Here is a 25,626-nt window from a genome sequence, read left to right as displayed (position 1 = left end):
ATCTTTAAACCACTTCATTTAGGGTAAGGTGGGCATGGTCAATTAAAAACATAGAGCACACCTAGAATTCTGCTAGAATATATTTCACCTCCCACTGTTTTATCTTGTGCAAACTGAGACACTCCTGATGTCCACTGGAGACTATTCTGCAGAATAGTCAGTGCCATTATTCCACAATTATTTTTGGAGTTTTTTAGAAACAGAAGCAAAAGAGAATGATTTACTATAGGAAACTTTCCTAAAATTGCAAAGTAAATCAAACATATTTAAAGTAACTATCTGAACTCTATCAACTCTTAATATTGTTGCTTCCTCCTGCTGAAACAAGATTAGCACAGCACATGTCTTGTTTCTGTTACTTGTGCTGATTGCAGGTGTTGCCACCTCTCACCATATGCTCAGGGGCAAATGTTACCAAATTCTTCCAAGTTAACACAGGAAGTGGATTGGACTGTGAAAGACCAACCCAAATTGTGTTTGCATTTTTACAAATTTTCTGAGCTCGATTCAAGGTGCTGGTTTTAACCTATAAAGCCTAGCTGCCGATTTGCTACTGGGCCAAGTTCAATGTTCTACTTTTGGTCTACAAAGCCCTATACAGCTCAGGATCAGGATACCCGAAAACCGTCTTATCCCTTATATACCCAGTCGATCACTGCGCTCTGCAGGCGAGGGCCACCTGCAGATAACATCTTATCAGGAGGTTCGTTCTGCACAATATAGGCAAAGACCTTTAGTGTGGCGGCACCTACCCTGTGGAATTCCCTCCCCTTAAATATTAGGCAGACACCATCTCTGCTATCTTTTCGGTGCCTTTTGAAGACTTTCCTCTTTCAACAAGCCTTTTAAGTTGAGACCTATCCCAGTCTGAATCTGTGTTAGGATTGCTTTTAATATGTTTTCTTTAATAATATGTTTTTAACCCTTTTTTCTTTAAAACATGTTTTTAAAGCTTTTTAAAAAAATGTTTTTAATGTTGTTTTGTTCTAATGTATTTTAAGATCTTTTTATGATGTTTTAAAGTATTATTAGTGTTTCTGTTTGCCACCCTGGGCTCTTGCTGGGAGGAAGGGTGGGATATAAATAAAATAAATAAACAAAATAAAGCCTTACATGACTTAGGACCACAATACCTGATGGAATGCGTTTCCCGACACGAACCCACCCGTACACTACGCTCAACATCCAAGGCCCTCTTCCGGGTGCCTACTCGGAGGGAAACTGGGAGTCTGGCAACAAGGGCCTTCTCAGTGGTGGCCCCCAAATTATGGAATGATCTCCCTGATGAGGTGTTATCTTTTCGGCGCCAGGTCAAGACTTTCCTCTTCTCCCAGGCATTTTAGCATGGGTTTTTAAGTTGCTTTTTAAAAATGGGTTTTTAAATTTGTATATTTGTTTTTAATGTTTTTAATTGTTGTAAACCACCCCAAGAGCTTTGGCTATGGGGCAGTATACAACTGCAATAAATAAATAAATAAATTTGTAGGGCAGTACAGAGGTACTCAGGTACACCAGGTCTCCTCCCCTGGTGCATTTACTATAGCTGCCCAATTTCTCTGCTTTTTAAAGTTTGATAGAAATATCTGTTGGTGAATCTCTCTGCTTTTTAATCCGGGAAGTAAGAGATGGGATCCTGTGCAAGTTTGCTGAGAATGGATTGATCATTTGCATGCTTATTGAGTTCAGTGGGATTTACTCCCCTGCAATCATGCTTAGGATAGATGATACTGACCACAGGGGATAGTAATGGGATGAGGAGGAAGGGTCTGATCATTTGCATGCTTATTGAGTTCAGTGGGATTTACTTGCATGTAGTCATGCTTAGGATAGGTAAAAACACTGTGGTGGAGGAAACGGGAGGGAGGGGATTGCAAGGGGGTGGGGGAGGGTGCAAAGGAAGCGGGAAGGAAGGGGCAAGAGGGAGGGAGAAGGGGGGCAGGTTTGATCATTTGTGTGCTATTTTGAGTTCAGTGGGATTTTCTCCTGTGCAATCATGCTTAGGATAGATGAAACTGACCTGTAGAAAGGGCAGGGAGAGGAGGAGATTGGATGGATGGGTACTGGGCAGAGGGGAAGACCTTTTCCTTTCCAAAAGGGAAAACATTGTGAACAGTATCATTGCTTTTCAGCGTTTCCCCCACCTTTTTATTCTACAGCAGACACATGTAGTGCCCCACCCAAATTTAAACCAAAGCTGTCACTGGCCACTTCCACACCAGACCTTTATTCCACTTTATATAGTCATGGCTTCTCCCAAAGAATCCTGGGAAGTATAGTTAGTGAAGGGTGCTGAAAGTTGCTAGGAGATGCCCTGTTCCCCTCACAGAGATTCAATCAGAGCTGCTGACTGTTAAACCACTCTGGCCACTGGAACTCTTGTCGGGAATAGGAGTCTCCTCTCAGCACTCTTCACAATCTACACTTCCCAGGATTCTTTGGGGAAGCCATGATTGTCTAAAGTGAAATAAAGGTCTGGTGTGGGTGTGGACCCCTGATTAGCCTAGCCAAGTAGCTGTGAGTCTGGCTTTTAGAACACTTGACAGTTGGTTCTTACTGAGCATGCCCGGACTTATCATTTACTTCAAGATGAAGGTCAGAATATGGGGCAAGGTCAGTAATAAGACTACATGTACTCTGTGAACATGACTGATTTTCAATTAATTTCAACAAATTATGGGAACTCTGTCAGAAAAAAGTCCAAAGGGGGTCTGAATTTTTCTCTCTCTTCCTCTTTTTACACTCTGATCTCTCGATTCTCTGACTGTTTTGTGTATCACCATGAAAATTGAGAGTGTTGTTAAGCAAGCATTTCTGAGTTCAGAACTATATGTTTTATAAGACTTGTTTTAAAATGAGCTTATGGGAAGCATCAGAATGTCATGGGGGCTATTTTCAATTTAACATTGCAGAATGCAAAATATCCACGCTGACTATAGTATGCAGCCACTCTCATGGCTGTATAATACTTGCATAGCATAAATGTGTTTGCACCATGTTCTTTATTGTAGACTGAACAAGCTGCCAAGGTTGAAAAGATGCGTCAGAGCATCCTTGAAGGATTACATTTTTCCCGGCAGAACCATCCACTCCCTTTTCCTCCACCACCTGCCATGCCTTTCTATCCAGGTTCTGTATATCCTCGGCACTTTGGGCCAGTTCCACCACCTCAGGGCAGAGGCAGAGGCTTTACTGGTAAGTGTGTGCTATTGTTTCAGTGTGCGGTATTTCATCCAAAATAGATTGTATGACTATTTTCTATTATTAGTTTTATTATAATAAGAATAATATAGTTATGCTACTGTATAAAATATTATTATTTTATTTGTTACAGGGTGTGTTTACTTATTTCTATTAGAGTTGAACACATACACATGTTCCTACTAGCTTACCATCTGTAACTGTCATAGTGTTTGCAATTGTGCGTTGAGTAACTTAAAATGATTTAATGCAAGCCTGATCAGAAAATAAAATTACATTTAAATCTGAACTAAATGAATTGTGTAAAATGAATTCAAGGCAGGGGAATATGTAAGTCTTTTGGCTGTACCCAAACCATTTTGAGCTGAAGGGAAAATATTTTTGTTAATATCATTATTATTAGTAGTAGTAGTATTTAGATTTATTGCCTACCCTTCACCCAAAGGTCCCAGCTTTTAGCACTGTTCTACAAACACTTTCACAAGAGTTCAACCAGTGTGCCTCCAGATGTTGTTGGACCACAACTCCCATCTTTCCTTTTTTTTTTTTTTTTAATAATTTTTATTCAAATTTTTCCAAAAACAAACAAAACAAAGTCAAAAAGACATAACAATACATCAACAAAAAATGAAAATAAAATAGTTGACTTCCGATTTGTCGCAGATCAGCTATAAGTATATAATATACATCAAACCTGTCCCTTAATGTATACATACAGAGTCCCTTTTCTCCATAGGCTGTCTTAATTAATCGTCAAATCCCAGTATCATCATTTTATTTTGATCTTTCAACAAAAAGTCTAAGAGAGGTTTCCATTCCTTAAGAAATGTATCTGTCGATTTTTCTCTAAGTAAACATGTCAATTTATCCATTTCTACTAAGTCCATTAATTTCAATAACCATTCTTCCATTGTTGGTGTTGATTCCATTTTCCACTTTTGTGCATATAATAATCTTGCTGCCGTAATCATATATAATATTATTCTTCCATATTTCTTTTCTATTTGTTTATCCATAAAACCCAATTAAAAAAATTCTGGTTTTGACTGAATATTTATCTTTAGAATTTTTTGCATCTTCCTACCTATCTGTGCCCAAAATGATTTTGCCTTTTTACATAACCACCACATATGATAAAATGATCCTTCTTGTTGTTTACATTTCCAACAAACATTAGAAACATTACTATACATTTTTGACAACTTTTCTGGAGTCATGTACCAACGGTACATCATTTTATAAAAATTTTCTTTAAGATTATAGCATAGTGTAAATTTCAAACCTTTTTTCCACATATTTTCCCATTGATCCATTTGTATGTTATGACCAAAATTTTTTGCCCACTTTACCATACACTCTTTTACTTGTTCTTCCTCCATATCCATTTTCAATAAGAGTTTATACATTTTCGCAATTATATTTTCATCATTTGTACACAATCCTATTTCAAAATCAGATTTACTTATTTCAAACCCATACATTTTCTTGTCCATTTTATATCTTTCTAACAATTGTAAATAGGCAAACCATTGAAAACTATATCCTTCCTTTGTCAGTTGTTCTCTCTCTTTCATTGTATATTCTCCATGTACATTTTCTAATAGTTCTTGATAAGTTAACCATTTCTCTTTTCCAGCCATTTCTCTTCTATAAAACGCTTCTTGACTTGAGACACATAATGGTATTTTCGAATAAAACCTTGGTTTATATCTATTCCATATTTTCAACAGAGGACGTCTTATGAAATGATTGTTAAAGTCTACATTTACTTTTACTTTGTCATACCATAGATATCCATGCCATCCCCACTTCAAATTATGGCCCTCCAAATCCAATAGTCTTTTATTCCTCAATAAAATCCATTCCTTTATCCAGACTAGACAGCAGGCAGCAAAATAAAGTCTCAGATTTGGTAATCCCAGTCCTCCTCTTTCTTTGGCATCTTGTAGTAGTTTAAATTTAACTCTTGGTTTTTTTCCTTGCCATACAAATTTAGAGATATCTTTTTGCCATTGTTTAAAAGGTAAATCAGAGGATATTACAGGTATTGTTTGAAACAAAAACATCATTCTCGGTAATACATTCATTTTTATCACAGATATTCTACCCATTAATGACAATTGTAGTTTATCCCATCTTAGCAAATCTTTCTTAATCTCTGTCCATAATTTTTCATAATTATTATGAAACAACTTTGAATTTTTATTTGTCATAATGATACCTAAATATTTCAACTTTTTCTCTATTGTAAAATCTGTCTTGTCCATTAACTCTTTCTGTTCCCTTAAAGTTAAATTTTTCACCAACATCTTTGTTTTTTGATTGTTGATCTTAAATCCTGCTAACGGTCCAAATTCTTTTAATTTGTCCATCAATACATTAATTCCTTCCAAAGGATTTTCTAGTACAATTATCAAATCATCAGCAAATGCTCTCAATTTATATTCTTCTTTTTTTATCTTTAATCCCGAAATTCTTTTATCTTGCCTTATATCTCTAAGCAGCACTTCTAAGACCAAAATAAATAAAAGGGGAGATAAAGGACATCCTTGTCTTGTACCCTTTTGTATTTCACATGAATCCGTTAAATCTCCGTTAACAATTATCTGAGCCTTCTGAGATGTATAAATCGATCTAATCCATTTTATAAAATTGTCTCCAAAATCCATTTGCTCCAAAACCTGAAACATAAATTTCCAATTCAAATTATCAAATGCTTTTTCAGCATCTAAAAAAATCAAAGCTGCTTGTTTATCATTTCGTTGTTCTAAATATTCCAAGACATTCAAGACATTCCTGACGTTGTCACGTAATTGTCTTTTAGGTAAAAACCCTGATTGATCTTCCTGAATAAATTGTTGCAATATTATTTTCAATCTTTCTGCCAAGATCATTGTAAAAATTTTATAGTCATTATTCAATAGAGATATTGGTCGATAATTTTTTGTTTTAGTTAAATCTTGCTCCTCTTTAGGTATTAATGTTATATTAGCATTTTTCCAACTATCCGGTATCTTTCCCTCTTGCAGAATAAGATTCAGGTAAAGGTAGTAAGAGTTCTTCCTCCATCTTTCCTGACCATTGGCAATGCTGGCTGAGGCTGATGGGAGTTGTGGTCCAACAATTCTGGAGGCACACTGGTTGGGAAAGGCTGCTCTAGAGCAATGTGGAAAACAGCCCACCTATGAGTGGAAGACAGCTTCTGCATGGATCTAGTCCCATATCTACAAATGTAATTTCATTAAGGATGCTTGGGAAGATTTCCGTCTAGTTTTGTAGGAAAACATTGACAATAATCTACCTAAGAAAACAATATTGCTATAGACAAAATCCTCCATTGAGTCACTTTGAAGAAATAGGCAGAATAGAAAATCATCAACAACATGAAAAAAAAATAATTTTCCATCTTGCTGTGCCTCAGAAAAGGATATTGTAGAGCTAGAAAACATTCAGAAAAGGGCAACCATAATGATCATGGAACTGGAACAACTACCCTGTGAGGCAGAGCTAAAACATTTTAGGCCTTTGTGGTTTAGATGTCAGGGGAGATGCAAGAGAGGTGTGCAAAATTATGAACGGTGTGAAGAAAGTAGATATTTCTCTCTTTGTGTCAGAATACTAGAATCCAATTGCTACTACCCATGATTGGTTGAATAGCATCTCCAGTATCGGAGGCAGTATATCTCTGAATACCAATTGCTGGGAATCACGTGGGAAGAGTGCTATTGCACTCAGGATCTGCTTGTGGACTTCCCTTAAGCTCTGATTGGCCACTGTGAGAACAAGATGCTCAACTAGTTAGTTCTGATCCACCAAGGTTATTCCTAGTTTTGTTCATCTTATCTAGCTATTTAAACAGGTGAGCTGTTCTGGAAATATATTGGAAGCTGTTTGTAGAAAGAGACAGAAATTTATTTATTTATTTAACAAATATATACTGCTTGATGGTAGAAAACCTCGAAGTGGTTAACAAAAAACATTAAAGTTTTCAATAGAAACAGTTAAAAACAAGTAATTAAAAACAAGATTAAAGCACATCAACATCTGTGTGTCTGGATAGGCTTGCCTAAACAAAAAAGTTTTAAGCAGGTTCCAAAAAGAATACAACAGAGTCAACTGTCTGCTGTCAGTAGGCAGGGAGTTCCAAAGAGTAAGGTCCTGACACACTAAAAGAACGATTTCTCTCCAACGTAGAACGAGTGTTAAGTGGCATCTGAATCAATTGGTACTGAAGACTAGAAAAGACGTATTAAGCGTTAAGCTCCATTAAATTGCTCAGATTTTTTTAAAAAAATATAGATTGCCTATTCTGTTTCAGAAGAAAAAAGGCTTGCTTTCTTATTTTAAAACTATAGCCCTGAGGTTGCCAGTGTGGTGCCTGTGGATGCAATGTTGCCCTTGGAGTCTTGCCCTGGTGCCTACGAAGCCTCTAAGCTCACTGTCTCCTCATCATGTGTTGGTTCCCCACAACTGCCATCAAATCACAGATCACATTTGTCTTTACTGACCTAGTCATAAAAATAATGGATACAGAACTTTCAGCACTGCCATGGCACAAAAATATGGACCCAAAGTGTAGAGCCTGATACTTTTGCAAGAGATCTGTTGGCAACTTTGCTATAGTCCTTGTAAAAATCATGAGGATCCACACCTTGGATCAATGTTTTAGTAAGGTATGTTTGTTTGTTTATTTATTTATTTATTTATTTAAAATATTTATATCCCGCCCTATTTCCAAGGAACTCAGGGCGGCTTACAAATAAAAACCATAATCAATTAAAAACAAGCAATATACAGTTTAAAACAATTAAAAATGGATTAAATCAGTAAAAGTTAAAAAAAGACAATATTAGTTAAAAGCCCGTCTGAATAAAATAGTCTTAACCTGGGCACGAAAGGATGAAAGTGAGGCAGCCAGTTGAACCTCGCTAGGGAGGGAATTCCACAATCTAGGGGCAACCACTGAAAAGGCCCTATTCTGTGTTTTTACAAAGCAAGCTTGTGAGAAAGATGGAATATTGAGCAGGGCCTCACCAGATGATCTCAAAACTCGGACAGGGTCATAGAGGGAGACACGATCTAACAGATAGCCTGGACCTAAGCCGTATAGGGCTTTATAGGTTAAAACCAGCACTTTGAATTGTGCTCGGAAACAGATTGGAAGCCAGTGGAGCTGGTACAACAGCGGGGTTGTATGTTCTCTGAGCCCAGCTCCAGTTAACATCCTGGCTGCAGCTCTTTGTACCAGTTTAAGTTTCCGAGCAGTCTTCAAGGGCAGCCCTACGTAGAGTGCATTACAGTAGTCCAATCGGGATGTAACTAAGGCATGTGTCACCATAGTCAAGTCTGACAGGTCAAGGAACAGGCGCAGTTGGCGTACCAATCTTAGTTGAGCAAAGGCACTCCTTGCCACAGCCAAGACCTGTGCCTCCAGGTTCAAGGCCGAGTCCAGGAGAACTCCCAAACTGCGAACCTGTGATTTCAGGGGGAGTGTAACCCCGTCCAGCACAAGTTGGATCCCTATTCCCTGATCCGCCCTTTGACTGACAAGGAGCACCTCTGTCTTGTCAGGATTTAATTTCAGCTTGTTCGCTCCCATCCAATCCATCACTGATACCAGGCAACAGTTCAGAACCTTGACGGCTTCCTTAGTTTCGTTAGATGGAAAAGAAAAGTAGAGTTGGGTGTCAACCGCATATTGGTGACATCGAACCCCAAAACTACGGATAACCTCTCCCAGCGGCTTCATATATATATTAAATAACAAGGGGGACAGAACAGAACCCTGGGGGACTCCATAGGTCAATGGCCAAGGGGTCAAACAGACATCCCCCATAATCACCTTCTGGGTTCGTCCCTCTAGGAAGGACCGGAGCCACCGTAAAACCATGCCTCCAAGTCCCATCCCAGCTGGGCGACCCAAAAGGATACCATGGTCGATGGTATCAAAAGCAGCTGAGAGGTCCAGCAAAATTAACAGGGACACACTCCCCCTGTCCATTTCCCTGCGTAGGTCATCCACCAAGGCGACCAAAGCCGTCTCAGTCCCATAGCCGGGCCTGAAACCAGATTGAAAGGGATCTAGATAATCCGTGTCATCCAAAAATCTCTGGAGTTGGGTCGCCACCACCCGCTCTATTATCTTGCCCAAAAAAGGTATATTAGAAACTGGGTGATAATTACCTAATAATGAGGGGTCCAGGGAGGATTTTTTCAATAAGGGTCTTATTACTGCCTCCTTTAAGCAGGACGGTATTCTGCCCTGAAGTAAGGAGGCATTAATCACTTCCCTGACCCATTCAATTAGTCCTCCTTGGGCATTTTTTATAAGCCAGGAGGGACAAGGATCTAATATGCAGGTGGTAGGATGCGCCTCTCCAAGGAGTTTGTCCACATCCTCGGATTGAACAAGCTGAAAAGAGTCCATTCTAATCGAGCAAGTAGAGACCAAAGTTACATCCACAGAGACTGTATTAACGTTGGTGTCTAAGTCAGAGTGAATCTGAGTGACTTTATCTGCAAAATGTCGTGCGAATTCATCACAGCGGACTGTTGCATGGTCACCATCATATTCACAGGGGTCAGAATTTAAGAGGCCCCTGACCACTCGAAACAGTTCCGCTGGACGAGACTTGGCAGACGCAATGGAGGCGGAAAAGAAAACTTTCTTTTGAGCCCGCACTGCCACGGAATAAGTCCTTAAATAGGTTCTAGCACGTGTTCAATCAGATTCACTCCGAGTTTTCCGCCAATGTTGGGAAGTATCAAATCTTGAGTTTTACTATGCAGTCAGTCAATAAACCTTCAAGTGGTTTTTTGAGGATCTCATGTTAAATGACGCAAATTTAAGAGGATCCTTATTTTCTCCCGACACTATGGAAGAGCAAACTTCCTCTGTCTGGTGGTTGCAGTGGGGGTGGGAAGCAACCAGAGTGGGTGTGGCCCTCCTCAAAAATTTCAGATGTGCCCACAGGTCCAAAAAGGTTGGTGAACCCTACAATAGTCACACCTGATGTAATGTTCATGCATCTGTATATTTCAAACCTTCGAAAGGTAGTCGAGTATTTGTAGTGCTGGCACAATATGGAGGCAATATAAATTCAGTAAAATCTGTTGCCATTCAGAGCTTGGTAAGTGTGGTCACATCAGTGTCTAACATGTAGTGGAAGTTTGATTGGTGATTTTAATATTAAAGTTACTTATGGTCAGGATACATGCAAGCCACGTTTCCTTGATAGTAGTGGCCAAGCTGCCTCTTGAGAAGTACCTGTACAATTGGTGGTCAATAGTAAATTTGTAAATGGTTCACAAATCCTGTACGTTCACCAATTTCTGGCTGGGCGGTAAGACTTTGGTGTCTTCTCTCTGGTTGCTAAATCCAGCATATTCTTAGATAATGCAGCGTTGGTGTTATAGAGATAAACTGTACTCACACAAGCCGAGATCAACAGCTTATTTTTCAGGGGAATTCCTGTATGTCCCCCTCCCCCTCACAGTTTTCCCCTGTCTCTTTTCCCCTGGGTCTCACAGGAGTCTATGGCTTTGGAGGCCCTTATGGGGAAACAGTAGCAACAGGCGCTTATCGGGCCTTCCGGGTGGCTGCTATGGGAGGACACTCTGGAGCCTTCTCTGGCAATGACAGCAACAGGACTAGCAAGTTTCAGGGCGGTAATTATGCCAAACCCCTTTTTCTTAGAGCTTACACCAATAGCCTTCTTTTTCTCATTCTGATCTGAGACTTTTAATCAGTTACTTGTTTCCTTTTTCCCTTCCTGTTTAACTGTATATAGTTGTCATTTCCTACATAACCTACTGCCCAAATTGCTGTCGCATTATTCACTAACTATTCCTACTGTCCTAAATGTCTTAGAACTTTGTGACAAGCTACGTTTGTCATGTGTTCGTCTCTAAAAAAGTGTTGCAATCTTTGTGCTTGTTAAATGTTCATTTTAGATTTCTGCATGAACAGTTCTGCAAAGGTGATGTGTGTTTTAACACTGGGGGTTTTGCTTGTTTTGAAATTTGTTGATAATAAATACTTTGGAAAATGTTCCTTAATGTTGCTGCTGTTTCATTTGTACGTGGGTCATATGTTTCAGAAACTGGACATGTACTTCTAAAGGAAAATTTTCCTCTCTTTTTTTTTTTTATAAAAAAGGTGGAACAGGAAATCCCTGCATTTTTATTACTTCCAGGAAATTCCTATGTGTCCTCTAACATCAACATTTCAGCTAATAACCCACACTTCTGGCTCTCAGAAGCCTCATGAAGCAGCTGGTGTACTATTACAGCTGATTGTGGAATATAGAGAGGAATAAGCTTCCCTACCTTCACTAGAATAGTACTAATTAGTATGTTAACATTGGGGCCTAATTCATAACCACATTGCTTCTACCCATTTTAAGCCTTTGATTGCTACCAGCATTATTAGTCAATGTAGCTACTGTTTATTGCTTAGATTATTGGAAATGATTTCATAATTACTGGAGGTAGCATTGATTTGTAAATAGTCACACATGAACATTCAAATTTGAGTTGAGATGCATTCTAGAATTCAGAGAATGAAGTCAGTTGTTGTTTTTGAATCAAGTTTTTAAAAGTTAACCAACCGATGTGTTTCATAAGTGGGGATTTATGGGGTTCTGGTTGCATAATGGAAAACAGTATAATTATTAAGCATTTTTTAAAAGGCTAGGAGCTACCTCAAATGGCAACAGTATAGATTAAAGTAATGAAGCGTGAGCGGAAGTCCACTTGCACAATGGGACTTTACTGGCACCTTCTGAGCACTGCAGTCACCTGTACTCCTGAACATGGAAGTGCTGCAGTGGAATAGAGGACTTCATAGATAGTGCCATATGTGGGTGGGTAGAAGTGCCTTTCTACTTAAGTCACCTTTGGATCCAAGCCATATAGTTGAGAAATAGCTGGTACTACCTTTATTTGTGGAAACCTAAATCCATGTTGTCCAAATGTTCTCTTCTTATCCTGGATTGCAGCCCAGTACCCGATTGTGAACTCAGTTCCATTGAGGCCATTAAACTTAACTGGATCAATTGGGTGCAAGATTGTAGCTGTTGCCCACTAATCTTAACAGACCTAATCCTGAACAGGGGTGTAAATCATAACTCTAGTATGTGTCAGATTATTTTAAATTATGATGCTGATATAATTACCAGAAGATCATTTTTAGTAAATGAAGGGAACCATGACACAAAACTTGCATTGAATTGTTAATGCCTGCACACACCATGCAAACTCAATCTTAAGAAGGAGAGCTATTTTTGCAGAGAAAGTCAATGACTTCCATTCTTTAAAGTGTCATTGCAAAGAACAATATCTCTTTTTCATCTTTGTACAGGTGTCCAACCTATTCCTTCTCAGGGAGGGAAACTTGAAATAGCTGGCACTGTGGTCGGCCACTGGGCTGGAAGCAGACGTGGTCGTGGAGGGAGAGGGCCATTTCCTCTGCAGGTGGTTTCTGTTGGAGGGCCAACAAGAGGGTAGGCAGAAATAAATGTTATGCTAATGTTGGGATTAACTTTGGGATTTATTATTGGGGAAAGAGATGGCAGCTGGGTTTTATCCAAATGCAAAACAGCAACCTCTCATAAAAGGACCATTGTAGCTTTTTATTTTGGAAAGTTTGGGCTTAAAATGGAGCTCTGCTATGAAAATGTAACATTTTTCAGCCAGATAAAAAATTATTTGGCCTAATTAGATCATAATTTAAGGGAGCATAACAGTTAATATCTTCTATATTGGGTAGTTGAACTGGTCCAAATCTCTGCATATCACCACTTTACCAGTTTTTACTCATAATTTGTTAAGGCACCTAAGGCAGATTATTTAAAAACAGCAGTGAAATACAAGTACATTGAATTACAAACACAGGTTAATACATTAGTAATTAGTGTTGAGATAAAAAAAACAAGCAATACTAATATGAGATTAGTAATGTTAACTTCTATTTAGAATTAATAAAGATAATAAATATTCAGAAGAAATTTCAGGGGGAAAAAACAAATTCCTTCTACTCTATTTTAAGAGTATTAGCGGTATTTGACAATGTGTTCTGGCAGTAAGATTATTTTGATCACTATGAAAAAAAAAGTGCCAGCTTCTATTCATACAAGTTTTCAATGTCTGTATTACTAAGACTCTATAAAGCAACTGCAGAATGTAAGTGGAAGAAATATAACTGTAAAAACAAATTTCACATTATAAAACAATCATATATATTTTAAGATTAGAAAGCCACAAGAGTGTCTGTACACTATAGCCAGTGTGGATTTTTCTCATTCCGCCATGTTAAATTGAAAATACCCCCATGCCATTCTGGTGGTTCCCATAAGCTCAAAACAAAACCTTACAAAACATAGTCCTGAACTCAGAAATGTTTGCTTAACAACCCTCTAAATTTTCATGGTGATACACAAAACAGTCAGAGAGAATCGAGAGTTCAAAGTGTAAGAAGAGAGAGAGAGAGAGAGAGAAACAGACCGCTTTTGGACTTTTTTCTGTCGGAGTTCTCATAATCTGTTAAAATTAATTAAAAATCAGCCACGTTCACAGAGTACCTGTAATCCTATTACTGACTTGCCACATAGTCTGACCTTCATCTTCTGCAGTTTAAAAATGCCTGGCTGATTTTTAATTAATTTAAGAAATTTAGCATTGAACTATGATAATGCTGGGCATGCTCAGTAAGAACCAACTGTCAGTGTTCTAAAAGCCAGACTCACAGCTCCTGGGCTTGCCTATTCAGGGGCCACATCCACACCAGACTTTGATTTCACGTGAGATAGTCGTGACTTCCCTCAGAGAATCCTGGGAAGTGTAGTTTGTGAAGGGTGCTGAGAGGAGACTCCTATTTCCCTGACAGAGCTCAAGTGGCCAGAGTGGTTTAACAGTCAGCCGCTCTGATTGAATCTCTGTGAGGGGAACAGGGCATCTGCTAGCAACTTTCAGCACCCTTCACTAACTACACTTCCCAGGATTCTTTGCAAGAAGCCATGACTGTATAAAGTGAAATAAAGGTCTAGTGTGGATGTGGCCAGTGACAGCTTTGGTTTAAATTTGGGTGGGGCACTACATGTTCCTGCTGTAGAATAAAAAGGTGGGGAAAACCCTGAAAAAGAATGATACTGTTCAGTGTTTTCCTTTTGGAAAGGAAAGGGCTTCCCCTCTGCCCAGTGCCCACCCATCCAATCTCCTTCCCTCCCTCTTCTTCCCTTCTCCTCCCCTCCCTGCCCTTCCCCCAGGTCCGTTTCATCTATCATAAGCATGAGTCCAGAGGAGTAAATCCCACTGAAGTCAAAAAGCATGCAAATGATCAAACCTGCCCTTCCCTCCTATCCCCTCACTCTTGCCCCTTCTCTCCCCTTCATTCACTCCTCCCTTGCCCTCCCCATCCCCTTCCAATTCCCTCCCTCATCCTCCTCCCCCAGCCCCTCCCTCAGGTCAGTTTCACCTATCCTAAGCATGATTGCACAGGAGTAAATCCCATGGAACTCAAGCATGCAAATGATCAAACCTGTCCTCCCCTTCTCGTCCCTCCTATCCACTCCCTCTTGCTCCTTCACCCCTCCCCTACCAATCTCCTCCTTCTGCTCCCCTCTCCCCGCTTCCTCCTTCCCTCTACTCTCTCCTCCTCCTCCTCCCCTCTACTCTCTCCTCCTCCTCCTCCTCCTTCCGCATGGTCAGTTTTACCTATCCTAACCATGATTGCACAGCAGTAAATCCCACTGAACTCAGTAAGCATGCGAATGATCAGACCTGCCTTTCGCCTCCTTCCCCTCTCCTCTCCCTTTCTCCTCCCTTCTTCCTCTCCTCCTCTCTTCCTTTTTCCTTCTCCCCTGCCCACTCCAGGCCTCCATCCCCATGGTCAGCTTCACCTATCTAAGCATGATTGCAGGGGAGTAAATCCCACTGAACTCAATAAGCAAGCAAGTGATCAATCCATTCTCAGCAAACTTGCACAGGATCCCATTCCTTACATGCCAGATTAAAAAGCAGAGAAATTCACTAATAGGCAAAAAAAAACCCTTGCGGTTTAAGAATGTACCTATAGCCCACAGATATTTCTATCCAACTTTAGAAAGCAGGGAAATTGGGCAGCTGTAGTGAATGCACCACTCCTCTCTGAAATACTGGACTGCCTTACAAATTTGTAAAACTGCAAATGCAATTTGGGTTGGTCTTTCACAGTCCAATCCACTTCCTGTGGAGCTTGGAAGAATTTGGTAACGTGCCTCTGAGTATATGGTGAGTGGTGGCAACACCTGCAATCAGCCCAAATAAAAGAAACAGGACGTGCTGTGCTGATCTTGTGGTACCAGGGAGGAAGCAACATTATAAGACAGTTGATTTAGTTCAGATTAGTAACTTTAAATATGTCTTATTTATTTTTCAATTTTAGGGAAGTTTCCTATAGTAAATCATTTTCTTTTGCTTCTGTTTCTGTGAATATGTGAAGTACAGCAACACTTTGCAACAGTAAAAAAAAACTCCAAAAACAACTGTGGAATAATGCCACTGACTGTTCTGCAGAATAGTTTCCAGTGGACATGAGGAGTGTCTCAATTTGCACAAGATAAAACAGTGGGAGGTGAAATATATTCTAGCAAGATTCTAGGTGTGCTCTATGTTTTTAATTGACCATGCCCACCTTTCCTTAAGTGGAGTAGTTTAAGCATAGCAGGCTGAAAACATGCATCTTGGGTAGGCCAAGTTCTTTTTTTCCAGCAGCTTAAAGTCATTGCTTAAGTAGCATCATATTGTAATGAGTCTGATTTTACATGAAACTGAATGTGCCCAAAATAGAAATAGAGCATAACCTCCAGTTTGAAACACAAATGGTTTTCTTCACCATCATATGACATTGAACAATAAAAAGGTTTTGAAAATAATAAAAATAAATTTGTCACAGATTTCTAGGATGAATAATGAGAGAAATATAATTTTCTAGGTTAGATGCTCTGTAGAAACAGCAGTAACACAGAAAAGAAGCAAAGTAGGAAGAACACCAACAAGCATAGAAGAATGTAATTCTCCATCTTGGGAGATGTCAGCTGTTGCCACCACTCATCATGTGGAAGGGCAGGATATAAATCAAATAATAAATAAATATATTTAAAAGATATAGAGAACCAACCATCTTATTGTCAGGAGCACAAAACTATACTGTCATTTTTTATAAAAGAAACTTACTTTATTCTATACAAGGTACAGATACATAGATCTAAAGTGTAAATGTGTTTTTAACTTGTTTCTCATTCAATGTAGGCGCCCTAGAGGAGTTATTTCCACTCCAGTGATAAGAACGTTTGGCAGAGGAGGAAGATACTACGGTAGAGCTTATAAGAACCAGGGAGCAATTCAGGTACTGGGAAAAGTAGTTTACAAAACCTAGAGTCAGAAAAGATTGGCAACATGAGTTTAGTTTGTATTGCTAGTCAATCACACATATACCAACTTAACTGTAGATACAGGAGTAGAGGGAAGAACAAATGAAATAACTATATGACTATAGAACTAAATTATATTAGCCTTTCATTCGACTTGCTTTCCTTGCCTTTTTTCCCCTATTTCTGGAAAAAAAATTGAAATTCATGAATTGCACCCTCATCTTTCAGATGGTCCTATAAATAATTCAGAACATAGAATTGTAGAACATAATCTGCATCTTACAGCTTTTGTTTTTAGTTCAGTAATCAATAGGGTAATAATGTTTACTGCCAATATAGTCAGCTTACTTCATCATTTTCCACTGCTTTTGTTGCATTCTAATTCCATTCACTCAGCAGTTCTGGATGTTGAATTAAGTCTATGATATAATATTATGGCATTAAACAGATGAGATTGTCAGAAGTGCATGATAAAATGATTTTTTCACACATGTATTGGTACATATAGAGATGGACAGCTTGAGATGGGGAGGGGGAGTAATAGAAAGGACAATGTATGTGTGGATATATGCACACACATGCCTTTATATCTGATTTTATAGTTGAACAAAAGAGCTGTGGATAAGCGACAGAATTGGGGGTTGATATTTTTTCAGGTTTTGAGGCCTGTAAGAATTAACTTGCTTTTAAATAGTGATTCACATCTAAGCTGTTTGTGTACTTTAATTGTGGGTGATATCAAAGTGTGGTGTGCCACTGGCAGAGTGGCCTAGTTTGCATATCAGGGCAAAGCCAAACCATAGCTTATCGGAACCATGCAAATGTGTTGGCTCCCAGGGAGGAGATCGCAGCTGCTTTGCTCTTCCCTGGTCCTTTTAGCTCAGCGTAGTGCAGCAGTTAACACCAAGGCTTGGCTTAGCATGTCATCCAAACCCAGGATCGTGGTTACGCTCTGTCTGCCTGAAACACAATCTGTAGCCAAGGACAACCTGTGGTTAAGGAGGAGAGAGCTTAACCACAATCCCGGGTTCAGACAATACACTAAGCCAAACCTGCCCTGCACTGAGTTAAAATGAGCAGGAAGGAGCAAAGTGTCTGCAGTCTTCTTGGGAGTCAGCACATTCATGCTAAGCCATGGTTTGGTTTAGTGGTACTTGTGAATGCAGCCAGTGTTGGATCTTGCTCCTTGCAGTTTAAGATTAAATCTAAGTTGCTCATCAGCAGCTTCTAAGTGACTGGACAACAATCCTCATACCCCAAAGGGGCTCTTCAGACCATTATAGGGCACCAAGTTCCAGTTAATAAATTTTGAGATGTTACTTCCAGGTCATGGGTGAAATTGCTATGTCAATCACATAAAAGATAATAAATACCCTGGGATGACTTTTCTCTAGTAATTTCCAGAGGATTAGGGATACTGGTGTTAGTTTCTTGCATCAACAAAGCACAGCAAAAAGCCTTGCAGAACCTGAAAGACTAACAAAGTTGTTGTGTCATAATCTTTTGTGCTTCAGATGCATGAAGTAGGCTTGAGTCCACAAAAGCCTATGCCACAGTAAATTTGTCAGTCTTTAACGTGCCAGAAGGTTACTTTTTTTTCTGTAGCAAGAGGCCTAGGAAACATTAGTGCTAAACTATGCCAAACTTTGGCTTGATGCAAATGAGAAAGTGTGTGGGCTGCTGGAGAAGTGGTTGTGGCTGCGTTGCTCTTCCCCAGTTGTTCTGCCACTGCACTATGCTATGCCATGTGCTACTTTGATGCAGCCATTGCTGGGAGCTCACAGGTTGACTCGTTTCCTAAGCTATAGTTTGTGAACAAGGACATTGAAGTGAAATATTAGTACCTTGATCAGTTGTGCTTATAATCCACCTTTTTAATCTGTATTTTATTTAAAATAGGGCAAGCCTCCTTATGCTACTTCAGCAGAAGAAGTGGCCAAAGAACTTAAGTCAAAATCAGAGGAATCTAAGTCCTCTATTGTGTCTTCAGAAGGATCCCTGGCTGAAAACGGAGTAGTGAACGAGGAGAAACCAGCTTCCCAGATGAATGGGAATACAGCAGACGTCAGGGCTTCCAACCAGTCTGAAAGTGCCTTGAGTAATGACTCTAAAACGTGCAATACAAATCCTCACTTAAATGCACTAAATACAGACAGTGTTTGCCATAAAGATGATACTCTTGAGGCCGCTGTCTTAAAAAAAGAAGAGTAAACTTATTTTTTATAGAGGGTGAAGGATGTTGGAAGGGTCAGGATTAGGAATATCTGGAAAGAAAGAGAGCCTACAGTTACGTACATTTTTTCCTTTCCGTAAGAGAAAAATGAGGACTTTGGAAATTCGGATCCCTCTTGGATGTCAGAGATTTAAAGAACACATTTTTAGTTTTAACCAGTTGTAGTCAAAATGCTACAATACAACAAAAATAAAAGAGAATGAAGAGCATTTGACTCCCGCACTTAAAATGAAGTATACACAAAGTTTAAACTGGTTATGACAAAAGCTCGTAGTTTTTGTTTCTTGAAATATATTAAAAAAAAACAACAAATTTTGGCAGTCTTTCAGTATATATAGCTTAAAATATAATTTTTAGTACTTGGCACCATATGTATGCCATTATATTTGATTTTGCATTATTGTGTCACAAAGCTTTCTTTAAGGCTTTGATTTCATGATTATGGGGGGGAAGGCACAACCACAGTTCTTTCTTTTCTTAAATTTCATCACTCTTGATGTGGTTCTTTTTATGTTTAAAATGTGCAAACTATAAAAAATAGTAATATTGGAGTTCTGCTGATTTTAAATATACATCATACATACTTTACAAACAAGTGAAAATGGATTTAACTTTAAAATCATAGAAGATGCAAATGACCTTTTCAAAACAAACACAATGTGTTCTGATACTTTTTGTGACTAATACCATGCATCCGTGATCAATGAACTATGTGGTTTTGAATCAGACGTAGACCATTAGTACTACTATTTGAGCTGAACTTCTGCATGGTTCATAATTTTTAAAGTGTGTAGTTAATATTATGCATGTTATTGTCCTCTTTCTTCCATTCTTACAAGTACTGTGCCCATTTGCAAAACAAAAAAAGCTAATAATCAGTAATAGTCCTATAAAAGATGTTAACTATGTTTAGTCATTGACTGATCTTGCTCTAACCTTAAAATTTTGTGATTATTGACCTCTGTTGCATTTATTCTAAAACAAAAAAATTATCTAGCCGTTTTGAATATCAACGTTACCCTGGTGTACTCATTGCTGTATGCATTATTGTTCTCTGTTGCTGTTTTATGCCTTCATATTAGCAAATATGAAATTCTGTGGAAAAACAAAGCTTTGATCTTCAAGAAATACCCCCCTTCTGTAGCAGGAAACAAATGGCTTGTTCTTGAGAACTTTCCCATCAAGAATTTAGTATAAGCAAATATACCTGTATCATTTTGATGTTTTTGTTAGTGTTTCCAAACTTAATGTACTTCAAAATCAGAATCATTTCTTTATATTTGTTTTCATATAATTCTCCTGATGCTCTTCATCACACATTAGTGATCAGAAATGAGGTGTAATTCCCCATTCCCTGCCCGCAAGAGCTAAGTAGGTATCTTAATGTAAGTTGAAGGGAGTTCTGCCCCAACTCATGGATTGTGCAAGAATGAACTACTGTTGGGTTTGATTGGTTGTAGATGGATTGTGGTGTGGTGTATTTGAAGGCTATTGAATGCAACTTACAATGCTTAATAAAAATCTTTATTCTTTTAGTATAAAAATGCTGTATGGTGTATCATTGTTAATAATACTGGGAGGAAGGGTGGGATATTATTATTATTGTTGTTGTTGTTGTTGGAATTTATTACCTGCCTTTCACCCAGAGGTCCGAGGGCAGGATACAACAATTTTAAAAAACATAATTAAAGCAGTTAAAAACAACCTAAATGTCTTGTGTGATCGTAAGCCCCTATAAAATTCCATTTTTCACAGAAATATAAAAAAACCTCTAAGCATCATCAGCATTTTTAATGCTTTCTGATGACCCCTGGAAATTTAAAATTAAATCAAATTACAAAAGACACAGTTCTATTAATTTATTTCACAGATTTATAAATGGCCTCACAATCAAAAGCTATCAAAATGGTGTACAATAAGATAAAATGGGTAAAATACAAAAGATACAGACTTTTAAACAACTGAAACATTTCTACAATTGGCCAGTTAATATTCCATAAAATGATTAGATCATGCTTCTGTCGATGTCTAAAGATGCTAGGGCTATCTAATTTCAGCTGCTAACTGATTCCAGAGGGCTGGAGCTTGCAACTCTAAAAAACCCAATTTCTAGTACAAAGCAGTTCTGAGGCATGTGGTACTCTCAGCAGTGTCCCATCTAAGAAGTGCACTTTCTGGTCAGGGATATATGGAGTGAGGTGGTCACTTCAGTGTTCTTCAACCTTGGATCCCCAGATGTTGTTAGACTACAACTCCCTCTCTAGCCAGCTTGGCCAATGGCAAGGGATGATGGGAGTTGTAGACCAACATCTGGGGACCTAAGTTTGACAAACACTGCCTTAGGTAACCCTATGTTGAGTGCCCATGCACACACAATGCTTTTAATTTCTGCCCTTGCCAACAACAGCCAGTGATTTAGAACATGGAACACAACTTCATGACATCAGGACATGGTTAAATTCTACTATTTGGAACAGCAGCCCTGTGTTACCAACTACATCATTCCCATTTCCCAGGAGAAAAACAGGCAAACTCATTGCATGTTGGTGAGAGCAACACCCACAATCTTTGCTCATATCTGATTGCCGCAATTGCTATAGTTTTCCTAACTTAGCTTTAAGAAAAGCTGGAATAATTTGCAAATATTATGATTTGGTGAGACTAGGACGTGATCTTGGTGGCTTTGCAACTGATTGTAGGAAGCTCTTACCTTTTTGTGGGGTGGGAGGCAAACAGCTCAAATGTGCAGAGGATGGAGCAGAAAATGTTTGGTTATTCATAAACAGCTGCCTTTACCAATGTGAGGTGTTAACCTTGGGGATGCCAGCAGTTGCATGTTAACTAATCCAAGGGCTTGCTGGTGGTGGAGTCTCCTCTTTATTGTCAAGAGGAGGCAGCTGTTTCTTTATCTGGGTAAATAATTGATAATAGTGTGGAATTAGGCTGTCTTTGTGCATTTTCATCCATATCTCTATTTTCTTAGACTATTGAGGGAAAATGAAATTACCAAATCAAAGTGGCTTGTAATTCATACAATTCATTCCTATTTTTGGGTCAGGAAGAACAGGTTGCTAGTCCTTGTGATTGGGAAGAAATGTGTATTAGATATGGGATGGAGGTGGGGATGCATTGCTTAAAGACACTGAAGCAACCTGAATCCACAGCCTCCCCACTAATTACTTGCTATTCCTATCTTGCGTATTCCCTACAATTCCTGCTCTTTAATTCTGCCCCCCCAAAAGAACATGTCTCAAATTGTGAAACTATATTTGCATGCACGATTCACATAAAAAGTATTCTGTGCTGAGTTCTTGGAAAAAACACAGCTTTGCATGCCATCTATGCACATACAGTATTAACAGCTAAAAAGTATTGCTTCCAAACTGGGTGGGTAAATTCATTAAAATCCTAGAATATGCCACAGTGCAATTTGAACACCAGTTCTTATTTTTGTCAGTAGAAACATTTAAACAAAGTACATTGTTATATTTCATAACTACTCTTAGCACGGTATTCCTCAGAAAATGTGATGTTTTAACTGAGACAACCATAGTAATTTGGAATGTTACAAGAAATGTGCTGATGCAATCACGTGCATGGAGCCTTGATATCTATCGCAAATGAACTACTATTGAAGCCTAAAGACATGCACTGGTGGCTATCTAAAAGGGCTGGAAGGCCAACTTTTCCCTACCAAACTGCAAGCCACCTACCAAATTAAAAAAGAGAGGGAATACAAACATGTTCTATTGTTGACTGAGATCCTTGTTGAGATCTTTCTTTGTAAAGTCAATGCCACGCACCTAGATGCTGCTGTAAAAATAAAAGCTGAAAGGCTTCTAAGCTATTTTGCTAGAAAGGTCAAAGGTTATCCCTTTGGTAAGATTGGTTTGCAATCCATTTGTAAGATTGGATTAACAAATCAGATTCCAATTGCATCTGAGTCCTGATTTGCAGGGCTATATATATGTGCAACAATTCCATGAACAAATGCAAATTTTCTGTTGGACATTTATTTCTGCATACTGAACTCTCACTTTGAACTGAAAGTTTCTTCTGTAAGGGCTTAGGGTTGAAAATGGGGATACCTGGCCAAACCTCAGATGACCTAATGGAAGGAGTAACCAATGTTTACAGTGGAAAGGAGAGAGTTTCACTGCCCTCCCCTACATAGTTCTTCCTGTGACGAGAGCAAAATAAATCACGCAAATATATAAAACCAAAACTTAGTGTCAAAAATTCTGTTTTCTCTTATGTGGTGGGGTGTGGTTGCTCTATCATCTACCCCTGGCCTTAAGCAAAGCAGAATTCCTGGTGTAGAAGGATAAGATAGTTTCACAATGTTGACTAGGAGTGCGGTAGCGGCACAGTCTTTCACAGGAGATGCTTTATAAAGGATTGGAGGAATGATCCCATCTTGCAAGAAATCCCAATAAATTCGCAACCTCTGTATAAGCATAGGAGCACTTCTCCAGTTACATTTTAAGTTTATCCAAGATACTGTTGTATGTGTCTGTCCTCAATTTGTCTCTGCCAGTTAGCTTGCAGTCACGTTTTCCATCTGGGAAAATTGATTTGTGTCTCTGAGCTCTTGATCTTTCATCTGAATATGTGGCTTCCACTTGATGATGACACATTTTCTTTGCCTCCTTTACCTTGCATGCTATTAACAAAGGTGACGAGGAAAGAAAGCAACTTTTCCCCAGACATGGCATCCCAATGCTGTTTTTTAAGGGTTTTGTTGACACAGTCAAATCTGTGAAGGACTTCATGCCAGAATGCTGCCATAAAAGATATTTCAGTGTTTTTTAATAATAAAAGTTTGGGTTGTATTCAACTAAATTTTACTCAGAGTACACTCATTGAAATTAATTACCATGACTAACTGTGGTTCATTAATGGGCTCCTTCTGGGAGGAAGGACGGGATATAAATTTAATAAATATATAATTTCAGTGGGTCTACTCTGAATAAGTTAGTTGAATTCAAGCCTTTGCATCTAACTTAGCCACCACTTTCTCTTAGGGCTGTGACATAATAGACCAGAGTTTAAGTGCCTTTTTTCCTGCAGGGCCATCTTGTTTTTGACAGATTTTCCCAAGTGATTTCTCATGTGTAATTACTTTTTTTATACCAGTGATCAGAGCTTGGAAAAGTTACTTTTTTTGAACTACAACTCCCATCAGCCCCAGCCGGCATGGCCAGTGGATTGGGCTGATGGGAGTTGTAGTTCAAAAAAGTAACTTTTCCAAGCTCTACCAGTGATCCACATTCCCTTCTCTCTGCTGGTAGCATCCAATTAGAATTGTAGAACAGTTCTAACTGGACATTATCAGCAGGGGAAGAGAGGACACAAATTCTGATGGGTATTTCTCCTCTTTCCTGTACGTGTCCAATTAGAACTCTCTATTTTCTCCTGTCCTCTTTTATCCTTTTAGATCCCCTGGAGGGATTAGGAATAAGGGGCACTGTTTTACGGTGGCTCCATTCCTATCTCTCAGACAGATACCAATGGGTGGCATTGGGGGATGAGGTTTCAGACCCTTGGCCTCTCACTTGTGGAGTACCACAGGGTTCTATCCTCTCCCCCATGCTATTCAACATCTATGTAAAGCCGCTGGGGGCTATCATCAGGAGATTTGGGCTGCAGTGCCACCAATATGCGGATGACACTCAGCTCTATCTCTCCTTTAAGTCCCCACCAGAGTTGGCTGTGGACACCATGTCCAAGTGCCTGGAATCCGTAAGTGGATGGATGGGAAGGAATAGGCTGAAACTAAACCCCGACAAGACCGAGGTGTTACTCGTGGGAGACAAGGGAAGATTGGGAGATATAGACCTGGTGTTCAATGGGGTAAGATTGCCCTTGAAAGACCAGGTCCGCAGCCTCGGGGTCATTCTTGACTCCCAGCTGTCCATGGAGGCTCAGGTCTCGGCAGTGAACCGGGCAGCTGGGTATCAATTACATCTGATACGAAAGCTGCAGCCCTACCTTCCTGCCCATCTGCTCCCACGGGTGATACATGCCCTGGTCTCCTCTCGCTTAGACTACTGTAATGCGCTCTATGTGGAGTTACCATTGAAAACGGTCCGGAAATTACAATTGATACAGAATGCGGCGGCACGGTTGATTAAGAACAGCCGCCGCCATGATCATGTTACGCCGGTGTTAGTAGACCTACACTGGCTACCAGTTGCTTACCGGGCCCAATTCAAGGTGTTGGTGCTGACCTTTAAAGCCCTATACGGTTTCGGTCCAGTTTATCTGAAGGAGCGCCTCCAGCATCACCAATTATGCCGCCTGACGAGATCAGCCACACAAGACCTTCTCTCAGTCCCACCAGTTAAAACAGCGAGACTGGTGCGGACCAGAGAGAGGGCATTTTCGATTGTGGCCCCCACCCTCTGGAATTCCCTTCCTTTTGACCTTCGCCATGCCCCCTCCCTGATAGGTTTCCGCCGGGCCCTGAAGACCTGGCTGTTCAGGCAGGCCTATGGGATCTCTGGGGTGGGTTAGTTTTAATGTGGTTATTAATCTGAAGAGTGGGGTTTTAGATGAATTGTGGTCTTCATTGATTTTATTGTATGGTATTGTATGTTGTACGTAGCCTAGAGTGGCCGTTAACTCGGCCAGATAGGCGACTCAAAAATAAAATATTATTATTATTATTATTATTATTTTCTGAGTCTGCTGGCCAATCAAAATAAAGGGGTGGGGCAAGGAGCAGAGAGCCTGGATAGCACTCTGGTACCAGGTTGAATGGAAATGGGCTGCTCACAGTTCAAA

At 39.4% G+C, this 25,626-nt stretch overlaps 1 protein-coding gene across 2 annotated transcripts in view; it reads left to right on the top strand.

Moving 5' to 3' along the window:
• FAM120A (family with sequence similarity 120 member A) overlaps window positions 1-20,384 on the top strand; it is an 85,152-nt gene extending 64,768 nt beyond the window's left edge. The window contains exons 14-18 of one of the 2 annotated variants that reach the window (XM_061618179.1): window positions 3,009-3,192; window positions 10,729-10,866; window positions 12,560-12,701; window positions 16,486-16,582; window positions 18,507-20,384. In XM_061618179.1, the coding sequence (XP_061474163.1) occupies window positions 3,009-3,192; window positions 10,729-10,866; window positions 12,560-12,701; window positions 16,486-16,582; window positions 18,507-18,818 (873 nt within the window). In that variant the 3' untranslated portion in view covers window positions 18,819-20,384. The remainder of the gene's footprint in view (window positions 1-3,008; window positions 3,193-10,728; window positions 10,867-12,559; window positions 12,702-16,485; window positions 16,583-18,506) is intronic. The other variant, XM_061618180.1, reaches the window with a different exon arrangement.
• Window positions 20,385-25,626: the final 5,242 nt, after the last annotated feature.

Source organism: Rhineura floridana, chromosome 3 (genome assembly GCF_030035675.1).
Source record: "Rhineura floridana isolate rRhiFlo1 chromosome 3, rRhiFlo1.hap2, whole genome shotgun sequence".
Lineage (NCBI taxonomy): Eukaryota > Metazoa > Chordata > Lepidosauria > Squamata > Rhineuridae > Rhineura > Rhineura floridana.
This window is presented reverse-complemented; position numbering and strand designations above follow the sequence as displayed.